At 39.2% G+C, this 18,347-nt stretch overlaps 1 protein-coding gene across 3 annotated transcripts; it reads right to left on the bottom strand.

Moving 5' to 3' along the window:
* Nucleotides 1-720: 720 nt before the first annotated feature.
* On the bottom strand, nucleotides 721-15,778 carry OSTN (osteocrin). Of its 3 annotated transcripts, none has more exons than XM_013959344.2 (5): nucleotides 15,701-15,778; nucleotides 8,285-8,383; nucleotides 5,233-5,450; nucleotides 1,569-1,648; nucleotides 721-1,246 (listed from the first exon to the last, which is right to left on the bottom strand). In XM_013959344.2, the coding sequence occupies exons 2-5, from the start codon at nucleotides 8,381-8,383 to the stop codon at nucleotides 1,224-1,226; spliced, it is 420 nt and encodes a 139-aa protein (XP_013814798.1). In that variant the 5' UTR covers nucleotides 15,701-15,778; the 3' UTR covers nucleotides 721-1,223. The 3 variants fall into 3 exon arrangements, with proteins under 3 accessions (XP_013814798.1, XP_013814789.1, XP_013814782.1); XM_013959335.2 differs by lacking the exon at nucleotides 15,701-15,778 and adding an exon at nucleotides 11,557-11,717 and having other exon boundaries at nucleotides 1,552-1,648; nucleotides 8,285-8,426; XM_013959328.2 differs by lacking the exon at nucleotides 15,701-15,778 and adding an exon at nucleotides 11,557-11,717 and having other exon boundaries at nucleotides 8,285-8,426.
* Nucleotides 15,779-18,347: the final 2,569 nt, after the last annotated feature.

Raw genomic sequence — 18,347 nt, 5'->3', positions numbered from 1 at the left:
TTCTTCCCCATTCTGCTAGCTGGTGGCCAGTTTCTTCGTGCTTCACATAAGATTAGGAAGTTAGCACTTCATTTCTATCCCTCCCTTACTGCAACTCATTGCCTAAAATGGGGTAAGTGTTAAGTCAGAGCAAGATGCATTTTTTCTCCTTAACCTACATAATCTCTTTCTAAGTGGATCTTCTTTTGAAATTATAAGAGTGATTTACCAAGAATAGCAATCCAAGGAATTTATCTGACATGGACCCATGTCCAGTGAGGAATGTGTGAGGTTTAGAAAAGATCAGCTAGGAACCTGAGCATTTAGATATCAGCAAGCATCTCTTTCCAGCTATTTTTTATAAGTTGGAAAGAAATGAAAAAGAATAAAACAGGATTAAAGTTAACCTGTTTTACATTGAATTGAAATGGACAGGGTAGGCACATGTTCACATGTTATCAGGATAAGAAATGCTTGAACTTTTACAGTTGGATGTCTGATTATGCCCCATACACACATCAAGAGACTAAAATAAGGCTGATGATGCAGATGGCCTAGGAAGGAGACGACTTCATATTTGGATGGTTTCCTATGTTATACATAGGGAGGAGTGAAATGTACTCATAAGCTTAGCAGAGGAAACTATAAGTCTCACCACATTTCAGGATCTGCCATACAATGAAAACATTTCTAAATTTGATGCAGGGATAAGAGAAAGAATGCTAAAAGCATCAGGCCAAATCCTAAGGTATTGTCATAGCTTTTATTTAGACAAATGCCTAGTGATGTCAACAGATATTTTCTCCTGAATAGCAGTTCAAATAAATTCTGGGTTTGTCCCATAACTGTTAAATTCTCCCTTCATCTACCAAGCAAACATCCTCCTGAAAGAAATTTGCAACGTAAATGTCTGCTTTTCATGGACTGCTGTTGGCATCTCTGAAGGTTTTATTTTATAGTCAAAAATTCTAACAGTCCTTGCTAGGATTATGAACTTTTGCGAGTTTAAGAAATAAATGCCATGCAATTAAACTATATATTTTTTTTCTGTTCCCTCCTATCCATGGCACCATGCATATCTGTGAGAGCATTCTGACCTGATGAATTGAATTTGTTACTGTTTGTAAAATGCAATATGAAACAGATTTTGTAAGAGGTCAATTCCTTGAGTGTTGAATCATTAGTCAATGACAAGACATGCTCTGATGCATCTTCTGTATTTCTGTAATGTTTCCAACACAGCATCAATCATTCAGAACAGAAGCACCTGTAGACAGAAAAGCAGTAAACATTACATTTTCCCACGTCAGAAATGCAAGGCTTGGGTAAAGACCCTGTAAGGTCATCTACAGGAAATGGAAAAGACTAAGAATTCTAGGTTTCCTTTTAGGGGATACTAAGTCCTAGTTTAGAGTACTAAATCCAAATTCACAGTCACAATCAACGTTATATGAAGTCATTCTTCCCCAGGCCTCCCTAACCAAACTTATTGGCATGACCTAAGTACCTCCATGCAACCGAGAACAGGTGTGGTTCTCTGAGTCTGCCCACACCTGGAGTACTTTGGCTTACTTGCGTGAACTGCTAACCCTTCGTGTTGCTGAGATGGCTCACTCCAATCCGGTCGAGAGGAATTCCAAATCGTCTCTTAGGCAGTTCAACCACTTTCCTGCATGGAAAAAACAAAGAAAGAAGGAGGTAAAGAACTGGGGAAAGACATCATAGGAATAATCAAAATGTTGCTGCATCTTTGTTTCCTCCATTCATCCCGCTCACAACTTTGCTGTTCAGACAGAACAGTTGCGCAGCAGCAGCTGAAGATGAGAGTGTTTAAAATTAGGATGCTTCACTTCTCTTAAAAATGAAGGCAGGCAAGAGTTGCAACCTGTTTACAGACAGGTTGATATTGATCCTCCATTACCCCTGTTTATACTTAGCAACAAACAAATAATTTCATAGGTTACCTGCTATTCATAAAAGAAGGGAGAAGCATCGCTTGTATAAAAGGAAATTGTTTCACTCATAGTATTATACACTTCAGGTGACCCCTTAGCCTGGATCTTCAAAATCTCCTATTCAATCGTGGTTAAGATGAGCCAGGAGGTAGGGAAGTATTCCACACTAACAGAGGGGACAAGTCAGAGGAATCCTGGCAGGATTTTCCTAGGGGGTATCCTGCAATGGACTGTTCACAAAACTGAGTAGTAACAACCCTCTTGATGAGATTGAAAGTATTAGTTTTTTTTCCTTATGTTATATTGCCTGATAACTTCATGAATAAGGGCTTGAGGAAAGATGTGAGAGAAGTTGTAGGCAGGAGTATTTAATTAGTTAAAAAAAGAATGTTCCCAGTCATAATTCCAGCTTTTAATAACAAAAAGAAATTCAGCATTTTTGAGCATTTGTTTCACCAGCATAAGTTTTATTTTAATTTATTGTGTAAATGGTGAGGTTTTCTGCAGCTGAGAATAACCTTGTCTTTCACCCTTGGATATTCTTGTCAATGAAAAGCAGGCCAAAGAGGAGCCCTGGAAAATGAACTATTCTCTCTATTAGTCCTTGTCAAGGAAAATAAAAAAAAAGTATTTTTGTTCTTTAAGTTGGCAAATGCAAACTATCAGGAGACCATGCTAGGGTACACTTGAGTATACCTTGATGTGCTAGTATTGCCATGCTGCGTACTGTATATCCCTCTGGGAAGATCTGTTTAGTCCATGATCTCCTCCAAGCAGCATCCTTTCCTCAGACCACTCAGACATGGGCCGAGGCCTGGAGGCATCAGTCCAGCACCAATAGCCCACTTCACACTGCCTCTGTTCTAGATACTTTTCAGAGGAGGTCAAGAAACAGGAACTGACAGCGTACCACATGTAGGGAGCACCAAATCTGCATGCTGGAGCAGCTAGAGAACATAGCAAATGAAGAGGATGCCAATTCTATAGGCCTCACTCTCCTTTTCTCAAAAACCTACATTATCTTGCTCTGCCAGAAAGAAGAAGCACTTTCACACTAATCCAAGTAAAGCAAAGTGGCTCAGGGCTGATCCTCCATTTGTTGTCTCAAGGGAAGAACATCACTCCCCCACCCCTGCAAGGTGTAGGCAGAAGGTAGGGGGAGCAAGGGGGAGCATGTGGGAAGCTTGGGCTTCTGCAGTCTTAACGAGCCTGATATAATAAAAAGGGAAATTAATTTCCCACATTGCTTTATGTGGGGGGTTTCCTGCATATGTAGTTGCAATACCATCATGGTCTGGAGTCAAACAGAGAAAGAAACCTAAAACCATATCAGTGTGAAAGGCTGAGCAGTCTGGTAAGGAGGTTCTGCAGCTGAGCTTCCCCTCTTGTGGCCATCTGGAGCCATGGCAGGACAATCACTGCTTCCTTCACAGACCGTTTGCTCAATTTTCATGTTCCAAAAGAGATTATGTTTCCAAATTTTTCTAAATAAGTGTTGACAAGCAAGATTAGGATCTATGCCCTCCTGTAGCTGGTGGGTGCCACAACAGTGGTGTTAAGAGGGCCTGCATTTCATTCGCTTTCTTCCAAAACCTTCTGTTGTGTTGCCATGTACTGCATGTGCTGTATTAATACAGGGGGGTAAATACTTCTCATGGCTTTTATGCTTCAAAAGTCATTATCTAAAATCTCTAAAGGTAATACTCTCAGCTGGTAAAGTGGTAGGCTGTTATCCAACGCATGCACCACAACAACAGGGGTGCACAGTCCTCTGTTTTACTCCTGCAAGTGCGGCAGCCTCTGTTTGACTGTTGCCCCCCTAAAGGTAGGGCCTTTCTACTGTATCATGGTACTCATCTGATCCACAATCTGTGCTGAAAGCAGTATCTGACTATCAATGGAGTGATCAAGGCAGCTCAGACAGTTCTAATATGTAGATCATTCCCAAATGCAGAAGCTAATCAGCTCTCTGAAAGTGATAATCTCAAAGCAAAACTGTGCTGATGATGGAAGGGAGGAATTTTGTGCAGTGTGTCACTCACTTGCATGATCTCTTTATTTGATTTCAGAGACAAGCTGCTAGAAAATTTGGATAGTTTTCTGCAGAATTTCCCTTTTCCGTGTTTTCTTTTTCTTCTGTTGCATGTAGAATGGAACAAGTTTTCCATCCAGAAAGCACACAACAAACTGGGATTACCGTATATTTCTGCAAAAAGGCATTGCAACTTCAAAAGTGACCTAGTATTTGTTCCCCTCAAGAGGGAAAAATGCTAAAAACACAAAGAATGAGTGATTTTGATCTCATGCAGAGCTACACGGACAAAAAAGTCCTACTTGAGGTTTTAAAATTTTTCTACTTTATCACTTTCGGCTGCAGTCAAAAACCCCTAGTAGCAGATTGGGTGGGTAAGTGGAAAAACAACAAGAAAATATTGCAAAACTCTTCTTGAAAAAAGAAATTGTAATGTTGACTGACCCCAGTGAATACTTTCCATTTCCAGATTAAATTTTAAGCATGTCATTAAATACTTTGTGGCATTGGGGATTCCATCCAAAAGACGACAGTTACCAAAAGGGAAGGAGGGAACAGGACAGTTTAGTTCTTTCAGATATGGTGAATAGTCCCTTTAGCTTTGCCCCAAACTCACTGGCTTTCCTCAGACATATCAATTCCTTAGCCCTCATAGTCATAAACATGCATATCTTCCAGCATGTGCTGTGAAGGCATCAGGTCCAAATATTAACAAATCTGTCATGGAACAGAACAGCCATATTGACTAAACCTGGCTTATCAGGTCTAGATCCTGAAGCTTTTTTCTTGGAGGCTCATTCTATAATCTGTCTGCTGATGCTTGTGATGTGTTCTTCATCTTTCTATTCAAGATTTGCATTACAATACCTCTCTTCACCCCAGTTCTGGGAACACCTAGCCCTGCCCCTTTTTTTTTTAACCTCAGATACCTTTCTGCTTTAAATAATCTCATAATCAAAAAGGCAGCTTTATACTGAAGGATAGTTCACATGCTTGGAAAGAAGTGTACTAGAAAAATACATGTCCTTGAATGTTCCAGTTAGTTGGATGGCACTGTGGGGATAAATGAATTACTCATCACAGCTGAAGAATTATACATTGTGCAGAGTGGTTTCTAAAGAGATTCTGGTACCCTCATAAGAGGCACCTCACAACTGGCCAGTGAATTTGCTAGTGGCTAAAAATGAACCATTCATATCCAGGATAACCTACCAAGAGATGCCTTCTCTCAGCTTCATCACTGTTAGGAACCATCAAAGAACTTACCTCTGTTTGCCTTTTGTATCCATAGAGCTTGAAGAAATCCTGTCAATTGGGGAGCCAAATCCTGGGAAACTTCTCTTCTTCTTGGTCTCAGTCACCTCATTCTCCAGAGACACCAGCTCATCAAGAAGGAACAGCTTGGCTGATAGGTCAGTGGCTGACTTCTCTTCGCTGGTAGTGGGATGTGCTCCCACGCCCAGTGCATTAGAAGACTCCAAAGACTGCAAAAGAAAGCAGGGATGTTTGCTTGCTGCCGAAGTTCCAGAAAAATCATTTAAATCAGTGCCAAAGCAACCGTTCTATAAATACAAAATCACTAGGACACTAAACTTGGGCCAATGTTTTAAAACAGAATTTCTTCTGTGAAACTCAGTCATTTTCCAATCACAGGAGTTTGCCATGAAAGGTTGAGATATTTTTTGATAGACTTGAACTCCCCTTCACTATTATTGCAAATATTATCAAAATAATAATCAAAATGTTTGATTTCACAAAGCCTGTATTTTGTGAGCCAGCCCACCATCCCTATCTTAACAGTGTGGTTGGCATCACTTCTAGCATGAGCTGAGTAATTTCGTCTTTTTTAAAAAATGCAATAGCCATTACCAGACTCTGATATCCATTCTGATGTTTTTCAGGAAACTGATTTTCATTTTTTAAGTGAATGCTAATAAATAGTAATGAAAATGTACGCCGTATTTTCCATCCGAAGTCAACAAATAATTATTTGTTATGAAAAAAAAATATCCCAAGATCAACTTGCTCAGCACTGACATTCAAAAAATTTAGTGGCAGAGTATTACACAGTAAAAAGATGTGAAGAGGAGGAAAGTAAAGAACAGTATACTGACTTGACATAGAATTTTGAACCTTAGTTATGACATTAGGCTTAATACCTTAATAAAATAAACAAGATCTACTTAGCCATCCAGAATAGCTGTGAATATTGGGGTTTATCAATACAGAAATGAGACACATCAAATGAAAGTGAAATATCTGCTTTGCAAATAACATAAAAATATAGGACAGCAACTACTGTATGAATGTAGGTGTTAAACTCATTCTCCTCTCTTTGAACCAAGTGTTTGGCTTCTTGCTCAACTTGATCTCCATGGAATTACATAAAAAAAATTTCAAAGCAAACTTTTATTAGATGCCTTAAGCCTGATTTTCCTCTATCTTTACATGCATGCCACTATCTTTCTTACTCATATGCAGTGCGTTTAGTATTAATGTAAAGGAAGCCATCTCATGGATAATGTAATATGCTTATATCTACTGCGGTCCACACCATAGTTGTGGTGGTGACATCTCACTACTGGTGGGTGGCATAACCAGTGACGGTGTGTATAAAAGGAAACTGTGACCTTGACATAAGGAGGGTCAACTGCCAACAATAATCACAATAATGACATAGCACTGTTAATATTTTTGTAAGGGATCTCATATTATCCTCTGACTTTTTCTGTGAACCTTGAGTGCCATTTAATGATCTTTTCTGTTCTTCTTCAGGGCTATAAAACTGCTAACAAAGGTTTGCAACAAAACTGTGCCTTCAAAGAAGAACGAACTCTCCCCTCTGGTTAGTGGGGATAAATACCTACAATAATGCTCGAACTGGAAAGTAAAAATACCCCCTGTTCTTGAGTACTGTCTGCAGTTCTATTTATTTCATCTTAAAAAGAATAATAGAATTGTGGAAAGTAAAGAGACAGCTGAAAAGATAATCAGATGTAGGCAATGGTTTCCCTATGATGAACCACTAAACAAAGCACAACTTCACAGAAGAGCCAAGAAATGAATGAAGGGGGAATACAGTGGAGGGTTTATAAACTTATGTAAAGCAAAGAGATAAATAAAGACTAAAAATTTTTTTATTAAGCAAAAGAGCTCCCCAGCTCTTCACCCAGTGAAGTCACCAGGTGGTGAATTTCAAATAAATACAAGAAGCTACTTTTTAAACACAGTACATAGATGAAGTGGAATGCATTGCCAAATGAGGTCACGGATACCAAAAGTTTAAACAGTTTCAAAGACAAACACAGGCCCCTTCAGCAGCTAAAAAGTGCACTGGTCCAGTCTGGATCAGGAAGTCCCTGAAGATATCCTGTTCTTATATTCTCTTCACAGACATTCGCCATTGGTCATTGATAGAAACAGGGTACCAGATCTTTGCGGTATCAGAATAGCTGCTGCTGTGGCACGGACGTGGAGAGTGGACATTATTCTGCATAATCAGGGCATGCTCACTTGAAAAAAGACAGCAAGGTAGAAGGGTCCATCAGTATTCTGCAGTATGCATCTAACTTCTAAGCTGGTCTTAGAAACTTGTGTAAAGACCTTACAGCCAAATAGTGCTGCTTTGATTAAACTTTTAGATCCTTGACTTTCATGACATGAAACCGTTACATAAGTATCTTTGCTGCCACATCTGTTTTATGTCAAGATGACAAGGAAAAAAAAGAAGAATTGACTAGAAGTATTTTCAGGTGCAATCACTGCATATCTTAGTGGATGAAATACAAGACATGAGTTCTGCCATTTCATCTACAGGTTTCCTTTGCAAGCTTAGGCAAGTTACTGCTCCTTTACTCTCCTGGTCTCTTCCCTGTCTCCTTTAACTAAGTTTTACACAGGGTGTCTCCTCTCAATGCTTTCCTTATAGCTCCTGAGACTCATGCTACTATTTGTCTTTTAAGGAGAAGAATGGAATTCTTTTCAGTGTTAGCTGAGTTTGTCTTCCTCCCCCCCATCCCCAATGCTCTTTAGCCCAAGTCACTGGACAATGTTTTAACATACAGAAGTCCCAGCGTGTTTCAGGAGAGACTGTGTGAATCTAGGCAGCATTTCATTCTGTCAGCCCTCTCAGAGCCATGCAATTTGCATCACTGCTTTCATTGCAGGAGTTGTCCTGATCCAGCTTTGCCCTTGAAGAGTCAACACTTGTTCACTTTTCGGCATTGTTTGGAGACTGTGGTATCTTCCACACTCCATGGCTAGGAGCTTTCCTAGGAAGACAGGGGTTATGTGGTAACCATAAGGAACATTCACCTACCTCTGGAGCTGCCTCAGCTAGGAGCATTGAGCTAGACTGCCACTGCAGCAGAGTAATCACAAGGGCCAAATGCACCACAATCAGCTGAAACTGCAGCATCTGCAAAGGAGAACGATCTGTTAATGGCTCCATAGCCATATTCCTAGAGGAGAGAGAGAGAGTGGGTGACAAATACCAGTGAGAGTCTTTACAGAGTGATAGTGGAGAGACAAAGAAGAACATCTCTCTCCAAAGACCTTAGAGAAGAGAAAGCAAACAGGCAAGACTGTTCTCATGGCTGTTAACACATTTTATGATACAAAGTCACTGAGTAAAAAAAAACGGGTAGTACTAGCTGAGTGACCTTCACCTTTGAGTGCAGAATCAGCTCCCTCCTCTTTACCCCACTCTTTTGGCCTCTAATGGTCCTTCCTTTCTGCACAATGGCCCAGTCCTTGCAGAAGGAGGAGAAGTAATGAATGCAAACTTGTATTAAAACCAGATGAACTAGACAGTCATTTGTAAGCAGGGAGAGTTTGTTTGTCTCACAGCTCTCCAGGCTGACCTTGACCTCCTCGCATGCCAGGTAGGTGCCCTAAAACTGTTACAGAAATCACAGATCTCCCCAGCAGCATTTTTAAAGTAAGGCTGAATCTCACAGGCCCCCCCCATCCTGATGGTGTGAATTACCAGCAGCCACAACTATAGACCCCTTGAAATCCAGGAGGAAAGTCATACAGCTCCCATATCTGGGAAAAGATTACATGGAAATCCACTGCTCAGACATATCGTTCAAACCACGTACCACAGCTGCAGAACTGCAGGTGCCTGCAGAGCCCTTTAGTCAAGCAAAGGGGTTTAAGTTTTGGCAAGATCAGGAAGCTGCTGGCTGCAGGGATTTCTTTGGTCACAGATTTGGGCTGCACTTTTTAAGCCCTTTTCCAGATCTAGCTCGCAGAGCTTAATGTGCCTCTGACTTCACCAGGTGGAAGTCTTTCAACTGATGTTAATAAGAACTAGGCTGTAGCCTCTAGTGCCAAAGAAATCTGCTAATTTACTGATTAGTCTGTTACTAGGTCCAGCCCCAGACTATAATTCAAGTCTGATTCTGCCATTCTTTGCTGACTCTCCTCTTGGCAAAAGCAGAAATAGAAAGGATGTATAAATACATTTATATGATGTACGATAGTTGTTTTTGCCTCTGCTTAGCAAATCTCCTATAAGACGAGGCAAAAAACATATGGCAAAAAATATTTGGCTTTGCACTTTTTCCCAGACTACAAAAGAGAGAAGTCACGAAAGTGCTTGGAATCCAGTTTTAAAAAGTGAAGATACAACATTTGCACTCATTACTCTGTTTCTTGCCTTGGCTTTTTCAATACATTCTACATGTGCTTCTGTTATTTGGTTACCCTGTTATATATTGTTCATGAGCCATCAGCAGCGAGGAAGAAAGCTGCTGGTTATTCCGTAGGCGTCAAACAGACTAAGTCCACTGGAATCAAAGAACAAAGACAAAGCAGCAAACCAGGTTGTACTAGTGTCTCTCAGTCCAATAGTGACAGACCTTAAAGCCAGACAAGTGTCTGTCCTGGTGTTTTTAGGCCTATAGCTTTCTACAATATATATTTTTGTATGTGGCTGTGCATTGAAATTTGAAGTAGTAGTCTACCACCTCCACAGATAACCACATCCTGATTATTTGGATACAGGGACATAAAAATAAATGGCAAGGTTAAAAACACATGTTTATTATGGTCTAAGGGCTGTGCTGGTATTCATTCATCCCAAAGACCAAAGAGCTAAAAATAGCAACTGGTACACTAACAAAAATAAACATTAAGGCACCTGCAACACAAAAGACATTTGATTAACCAGTCAGAACTCGATGCCAGTTAAATTAGAAGCAGAGGAAACTGTAAGAACTTAACGCTTGGCTCTAGTTCCCGTGGAAATCAGTAACCAAGAAGCAATGTCACTGGTTTAAAGAGGAGCAAAACTAAGTCCGGAAGAGCCTGTTGTGCTGATTTTTGCACTCTGTAGCGACCAAGGTGGGAGAAAGATGTAGGCTTGTTCTAATGGAGCAGTTTACCTCTAAAATAGTATTTTCAAAACTAAAGGCAGTAATAAGGACTATGCAAACATAAACTGAAATCACACTGTCTTCTGCCAGCCTAGGACTTAGCTGGCCACCTTCGGCAATGTCATAGGATCTTATTTATTAAAATCAGTTGCTGCTTCTACTGCTTTAGCTCATCTCTTGCAACTGTTCAAGCAGAACTCCCCTGCCAGAAGGGGCCTTTGCAAATGCACGTTCCCGTCCTAGCCACATATCTGGTTATTGCTTCACCCCAACCACATTTTACCTTGTCCCCTTCCAAGAGAGACCTGAAACCAGGCTTGACTGTATTTGTTACTGAAAGAGAATGAGCAAAGCTCTGACAACTGCATAGACCATTGCAAGATACACCCTTCCCACCTGGACTGAATTTCCTGCCTTCTTACTTATTCTGAAAAGCTCTTTACCACCAATTTCACAGAGATAGGTCAAGGAACTGGGATATTATTCCATGTCTCCAGTATCTCAGGGTCTGGCCTGGTATTTTCTGACATAAAATATGGTTCGCCTTTCACTAAATGTAATTGCAAGTCTGAAATTCAGACAGATTTATGTGTTTTAATGATATTTTAGCTCAAAATGTGTCAAAACTCAAATTCCTGATATAATTAGGCATCTCTGTTACAAGTCCAATTAAAATACAATTAAAGATAAAACAGAGAACATTATTCTACCTTATCAATCAGATTAAACATTCAAAACTTTTTCTTAGGAATCTGTGCTGAGTCATTTTCCAACAAGAGATCATAAGAAAGCAAAATTCTTTACCAAACACAAGCTGTTCAGTCTCCAACATCGAACCAAAGGACTTAAAAAGATACTTTTCTTTAAAGGAAAAAAACAAAAAAACAAAATGACATCCTGAAGATAAGTGAGCTGAACAAACCCCAGACAGTGTGTAATTCATCACCAAGCTCCAAACCCATTGCCTGTCAAAAATGGTAATAGCTGTCATTGTTCTTACCCATTTGAACTATCATATTTCACATTACTGTGGAAATTAGTCCACTAGTATAAATCACAAGAGCTTTATTTTTCTTGCTGGCCTGTTAGCAAGAGAACTGAGGCAAGATATCATGCCTTGAACAGTAGTCTTTCACTTCTGCTGCCACTGGATATTGAGGACTGCTCTGCTAGTTCTAGCAACACCAGTATGGGACATGTCCAAGCTCACCTGCAAATGCTGACCTTGCTCTTGAAATGTGCACGATGTAGCTGAGCCCAGAGTCCCTGGGTCTTCGAGGTGTATGCTTCTGAACAGAGCTGATGCAGAGCCAGGGCCTGACTGCCCCACGGGCACTGAGAAGCTCCTGGCAGCATCCTGTAGGACTCCAGTCCTACTATATGAGCACAGGGATGGCAATGGAGAGCCTCCATTACCTGTTAGTCATGAGGGTCTCTCATACCATGCAAATTCCAACCAGCCGTGGGAAATCACAGATGTGTCTGCAAGCCAGTTACTGATGCCATTGTCATAAAACTATCCACTGCCATATAACATAAAATTAACTGTTGCTACCAGTCTTAATTAAATATATCATCAAGTCTTACCATTGGCCTCACTGGGCATTGGATGCGGCATCTGATGGGAATCTACCTTATGGCCCATTAAGTTATGATGAGTGAGTATCTCAACAAAAGAACAACTTAGAAATAGCTGTATGTAAAGCTCTGAGAATAAGTCTGCTCCTGCTGAAGCCAATGCTAAATTTGCCCTACTTTTGGATTCTCTGAGCATATTCATGACCACAAAAGCAAAATATGCCCATACCAGTAGTCTTAGTGATTTCAGAAACTCTTAAGGGACCTTTTTAATCTCAAGTGTAACTTTCTAGCTATGGAAATATCAAAGAAAAGGGGAAAAAAATCAAAACAAACCCCAAACTCAGAAAAAAAGTAGAGTCCAGAAATAGGTTAGACCGGTATTTTCATTCTCATCCCACAGATGAGATATGGAGCACTTCTTATATAGTGCCTTCTAAAAAGCCACTATGTAAGATACTGAAGCAAGATACTGAAGCATGGGACTTTGTGGCAAAATGAAATGCAAACAGTCAGTGCCAGGCACTTTATGCTATTAACAATGTGTTTTCTGGAGTAGGTTTAGATTTTTAAGCCATGTCATATGTTTTATTAGATATATGGTATAGACACTGTAACTTTTGCACTGAAAACTTCCCTCAATTTTCAGTTTTCCAATTATGTAGATAAATAGTTGCTGGTAGGTTACATCTGATGTAACCAGAAAGAATTTAAAATTCATGAACTTATGCAAGAGGCTTAAGAAAGGATAGTGATTTTGAGGAAATGTCTAGGTGTTTGGGCATCCCAAATGAAACACTTTTTGTCTAGCATACGGTATTTCAAGGACAGGCATGTTCTGCTTCCTGCAGATAAGGTTCCTTAAACATTTCTCAAGAAGGCACCTCAGATTAGTCACCACTTTTGCAAGTTTTCATTTCAATGATTTCATTAACAATATAATGTTGTATAATGTTACAGTAACAATAAGATTTCCAGTGCTCGGCCCTAACTACTTGTGTTTTTCATACCATTGTGATGGTTATCCTAACCTACCTTTTACTGCTGTTTCTATTATAAATGCTGATCCAGCTATTGATAGTCAAGCTACTGGAAGAAGCAGATGTGGTCAGAGGATGCCCAAGTTTACAACTGTTCCTACCATCCTTACTGAGATAAAACCCATGGATTCAGTGATGGATTAGTCACTGCAGGGCCTGACTAGACTCTGCATTAATCCTACTCACCAAACATTCAATATTTGTGGGAGAAGAACATGAATCCCACTGCTCATATGAAGAAAGGCTGAAAATGTGGCACCACAGTGTGGCACCACAGTACCCATGCAGAGTACAGAAAGGGTAAAAATGCTTGTGCTGCAAGATGACCACAGCCCTGTTGGTGAATATTTGCTTAAGGAAAATGAGTATGAATCAGGAAAAATTTAACTGAAATTCATAGAGTGCCACAAGTTGGAAAGCACTAAGGGAAAAACAGTCATGGTCCTCACTTCTCCATTTGAATAAAGTGTGCTAAACCAAATGGCTACACAGAACAAACAAGGACACCTTTCCTTAGAACTAGCAGGAAAGAGACAAATTGAACGTCTTGCAAAACTCAGAAAAATATGTTGCTGACCACTGTCCATAATAAAATGATTTTAGCAGCAGATTTTAGCAATTAAAACCCCCCAACTAGTTTCAAGACTATAAAATTAGGAGACCAGGAAGCAGGAGACACAAACAAAAATGATAAAATACATCCAGAAGCCTAAGGATTATTAAAGAAGTAGGATGTTACAAAGTATAAGAAAACAGATCTTAATGAGAAGAGTTTATTTCCACCTTATTTCTTAATGTTCCTAATCACTTTTGCATTTACTTTTCTTCCTCCATCTTTATCACAAGAACCAAAAACTATTCATTGTTAGTGTTGTCTCTAGCATTTAAAACAAAAATTAGACATCTTTAAATCAACAATCAAAATCAAGAAATATATTATGTTTTTCTACATTCAGGGGAAAAAAAAATCTCCACTCCTAACAACACTGGAGTGGTAAATGAAAGTTCTTCATGCGTGGTATGAAGAATATATTATCAGAATATATTATCAATGAAAAGACTTAGGCCATTTAAAGGCCAGTTAAAATATACTTCTATTACAAAGATACGCCTTCAAGATTAGCTCTAAAGAGACATGAATGGCATTGGAAGTTGTTAATAAGTGAATCATATATTAATGCTGATTTACTGGATAAACATTTTTAAATCATTTGAACAAGGATATTAACAGAAGAAGAATAGTCAACTGCTTGGTGAAGATACATTGCAAATGGAAGTTAAGAGATGAATCTGTTTCTTTGGGTTGACTAAAAAGAAAAGGGAAGTTACAACCAGTTACAATCTTTGTCACAATCAATAAGGAGAGCTCTCACAACTGTTGTAAGGTTCAAATTTTTAAATTTGATGAGTAAAAACCCCAGAGGGGTACACTTATCATTCACTCAAAGAGTGAAAACCAAGCCCTAACTGACTGAAATTGGTATGGATGGTATTTACAAATAGCGAAGAACACCTGTTCCATCCAGTTATATTTTGCAGTTATCCTATCATTTAAACCATAGCTTTGGTTGGTTTTGTCCTTTTGCCTGTTTTTCATCATGACAGTCAAAGCATTTTACAAGAAAAGTTTGCTGAGCTGCATTTTGAGTACAGGAGAGCAGTGACTTAGATAAATGTAGTTACTCTGCCGTAGACTTACTAAGTGAATCAGGGTCACAAAATGTCCTCATGGTTCCCCCATTTCAACTCTCTGCACTACCATGAGAGGACTGGCGTTTCATACTGGAAAGCCAAGTAAAGAGACACTAAAGGCAGTATGTGCTTGTGCTTCAAAAACTAGTGGGATCTGAACTCTACAGTAGCCTCTGGACATCTAACGCAAAGGTTATTCACATGTATTTACTTGTATGACTCCAGTCTGGGAGGCAAAAAAGGGAGAGTGAAATAGTTTTGAACCCAGAATGGAGAAATAACAATGACTATCACTGCATCAGGGACTGCCTTCATTTACAGTGGTACACAGCTGAAGTAACCAGATCACTGGATAACGATAATTACTGTTAGTGGAGGAATGTTATTGCAGGATTACTCTGTTACTGAAGGAATGTAACAGAATCTGGCCCAACATTTATCTAATATGGGATACAATAAAACTCTTTTGTACATCTACAAATTAATGAAAAAATATCTCCCTAGTTCAATTGTTTATCTTGTGTTTTACAACATATTACATGCAGCAAACATGTCTACATGCACGGTATTTAGTAAGCCAAAGAAACTATTCTGTCATAGTTTTTCAGGTTATTTTGAGAAATAGCATGCATTTAACAGTAATATATACTGAGGAAAATCCATAACAATAAGAATAGGCAGCAGTTTACATCTTCAAAACACTGCAAAAGCATGAAAGCAACTAGGCACTTTTGTAAAATGCAGTGACACACTTTGTTTAAATGCTGGCTGATTAGTTAAAGAAAATAAGTTTTCACTGAAAGTTATTAGTTCAGTTTTAATACCAAAAGTACTAGGTGATAGACATCTTACTATCTTGATCTCAAACTGGAAAAAGGAGCTGTAATTTTCCCTTCAGACATGGACATGTGCATACTTTGTGCATGCCTGTTAATTTTAAAAAATCAGAAAAAATTTAAAAAGAAGAAAGCACAGAGGGGAAGAAAGCTTCTGTAAAGAAGACACAAAACATCCCAAACCCATGTCTGTCCTCACTCATCTTACCTTGCCTTGGAAACAAGGAACTCCAACCTTAACGGTCCTGCTATGTTCTTCCCCCTAACTTATCCCTAATGTTCAGCTTGCTTTCAGAGTTTTTATAGTCTCTGCTGTAGGCTACAAAATCCAATCCCTGCCTTTGCTTTCTCTTACATCATTTCTAAAGATTTTCCACTGATCCTTGCCCTAAACCTTTCTCTGTCTTGCACTCTCACACACATACTTGTCTCACGCTTGTTATATTTATTGCTCTGATCAAGATGATTAGGTTATAATTAAAGGTCTAGGGTACTTTTTTTCTTTCAGATAATCAGACAGCCATGGGAGTAGAAAGATTTTCAGCAGCATCACCATTCCTTTAAACTCTTTCTTCTGCAAGTTGCAGTAGAGAATGCTTTTTTTTTTTTTTTTTTTTTTTTTTTACTGTATTTCTTCAGGATAACAGAAATAACTTCAGAGAGACAACATTTACCTTAGGAAGAAATGAATTAGTGACTTTTTAGTAGACAAACAGTATCGTAAGATAAACAGTAGAAATGGAATGTGTTTCATAAAGTACTCACAAGAACTTAAGTCTTTCAGACACTTTAATTGTCATTTCAGTTATTCAAACTAGTGTAAAGCATGAGCTTTAGAAATATCTTCCCTAGGCAGTACCAGAGTACCCCTTTCTTTCTCTGTTTGCCTGTATACTAGAATGAGTCTGTTTTCTGCCCCTTTTTCCTCATTTCTCAAGTGATTTACGCAGCAATTTTACTAATTTTTAGGTCTAAAATTCCAACCTGCGCAGACCTCTTAATAGTTTATTCATGATGACTTAATTCTCTAAACAGATTATAGATACAGTACTTTCAACATAGTTTTTACTCTGACTTTCCAAAAGCCTTCCTACAAGAAATAGATAATAAAAGGAAATTTCCTATGTAGTTTTGTATTATGTGGTTAAAATTTGCCAGCCCAGGAGCAAAATCTTTTATTTCATCATCTCAATCAGAGTGATCAGAAAAAGAAGAATAAGATAACATTTTAATCATATTTTAATGTAGTTAAATTCCCAAATGAAGACAGCAGCAGAATTTGGGAGAGCCGACATAAAATGCCAAATCAGAATTGTTCACTGTAAAGCAGGTTTTTGCCATACTCTCTGAAATATCCAGAAATATATATATATATCTGAAATATCTGAAATATATACATAAATGGAGAATGAGAGTCTGGTTTTGATCATGAAAACAACACAAATATACAGCTCCAGAAAACAATGAAAGGAAAAGCAAGTATTTCCATAGCATCTCCCTATACAAGCAGATATGTGAATATGGCCTAGTCTTGTGAAAATGTGCACAAGCCACAGGAGCACTCACACTGAGGTCAGGATGGAGCAGGTGGGTTGGAACTGTTTTTGGCTTCAGGACGTAACAGAGCAGTAATGGCAGCAGAAGAGGTCCAAGTGGACACTATTGATACTAAAGCTGCATCAGAATAAAACTGCAGAGCCAAACAACTCCACACTTACGAAACACAGCTCAAAGCACTGTCACTGGAAGACAACTGGAACTATATTCAGTTTTATCATGCTGCCTGCATTTAGATGGAGGTTTGATGCTGGAATTCCAAGGACAGAGCAGTACTTGACTGAAGAGCAAGATCTTGGGAAAAATATATCCATGATATAACTAAATACAAGGTACTTAAATTAGATTTATCAACTGCCTTTGATACATTTGACCATGAGGTGTTGCCGACTAGCAACTGTGCCCTATCCACTTGGGAGTTTCTTTGTTTCTTTTTCCTGTTGGAAAGACATTAGGAAGCAGTCATAGGCATTTACTCCTCTGGAGGGACCTTTTATAGGTGCTATCAAGCTCTTTACTCAGGATCTTTGTAGGGCTCCATTCTGCCACCATGTTTGGTGTTGATGAGGCTGAGAGGAGCAGAAGGAGACATGGGCTGTGCCAGGCTGAGAAAAGACAACTGAATGGTTGTAACTTGTCCATTTCCATACCTGGCAACCTAGGGTGAAACCTGGAGGATGAGTGAGACCCAGCTGGCCGAGGCTCAGCCCCTCACAAGAGTGAGGGGGATGCTGGGCTGGGGAAAAGCAGAGGGAGGAGAAATGCTGACATATTGTCAGCTGTTTTGTCTCCAAGAGGATGTCTAATACCAGGTACTAAAATTTTCATCTAGGCCCTCCACTGATTGATACTGTAGCAAAGTTCCAGTAAGTTCTGTATCATCTAGACCTACTGTGAGGTTGTGGCTCTTTCTTTTAGACAAATTGTTTAGGATTTTTCGAAATAAATTTATCACTGTGCACTTTCAACAAAACTGTACAACCTAAAAGACTGCAGAAATAGATGCTGATACACACCTCTGTCATCAGCTCTATAACTAGGAGGTGTGAGAGACTCAGATCTGAGTAATCAGCCATCTTCATGGGCTGCAACCAACTTCAGAATAGGTCATATGTTATCAGCACACAGGGCTTTTCTGAAAAAAAGAGTGTAGTGTTAACAGTTCATTTCCTGCCCTGAACCTACTTAGATTTATTTAGCAACAATTTACGGATGCCTTTTTGACACCTTCTGGAGAAGACTGATAAGGAAGCTTCCCAGACGATGAAAATGGTGTATGGTGGTTGGTACCTGGCAGA

This window comes from Apteryx mantelli, chromosome 9, assembly GCF_036417845.1.
Source record: "Apteryx mantelli isolate bAptMan1 chromosome 9, bAptMan1.hap1, whole genome shotgun sequence".
Classification (NCBI taxonomy): Eukaryota; Metazoa; Chordata; class Aves; order Apterygiformes; family Apterygidae; genus Apteryx; species Apteryx mantelli.
This window is presented reverse-complemented; position numbering and strand designations above follow the sequence as displayed.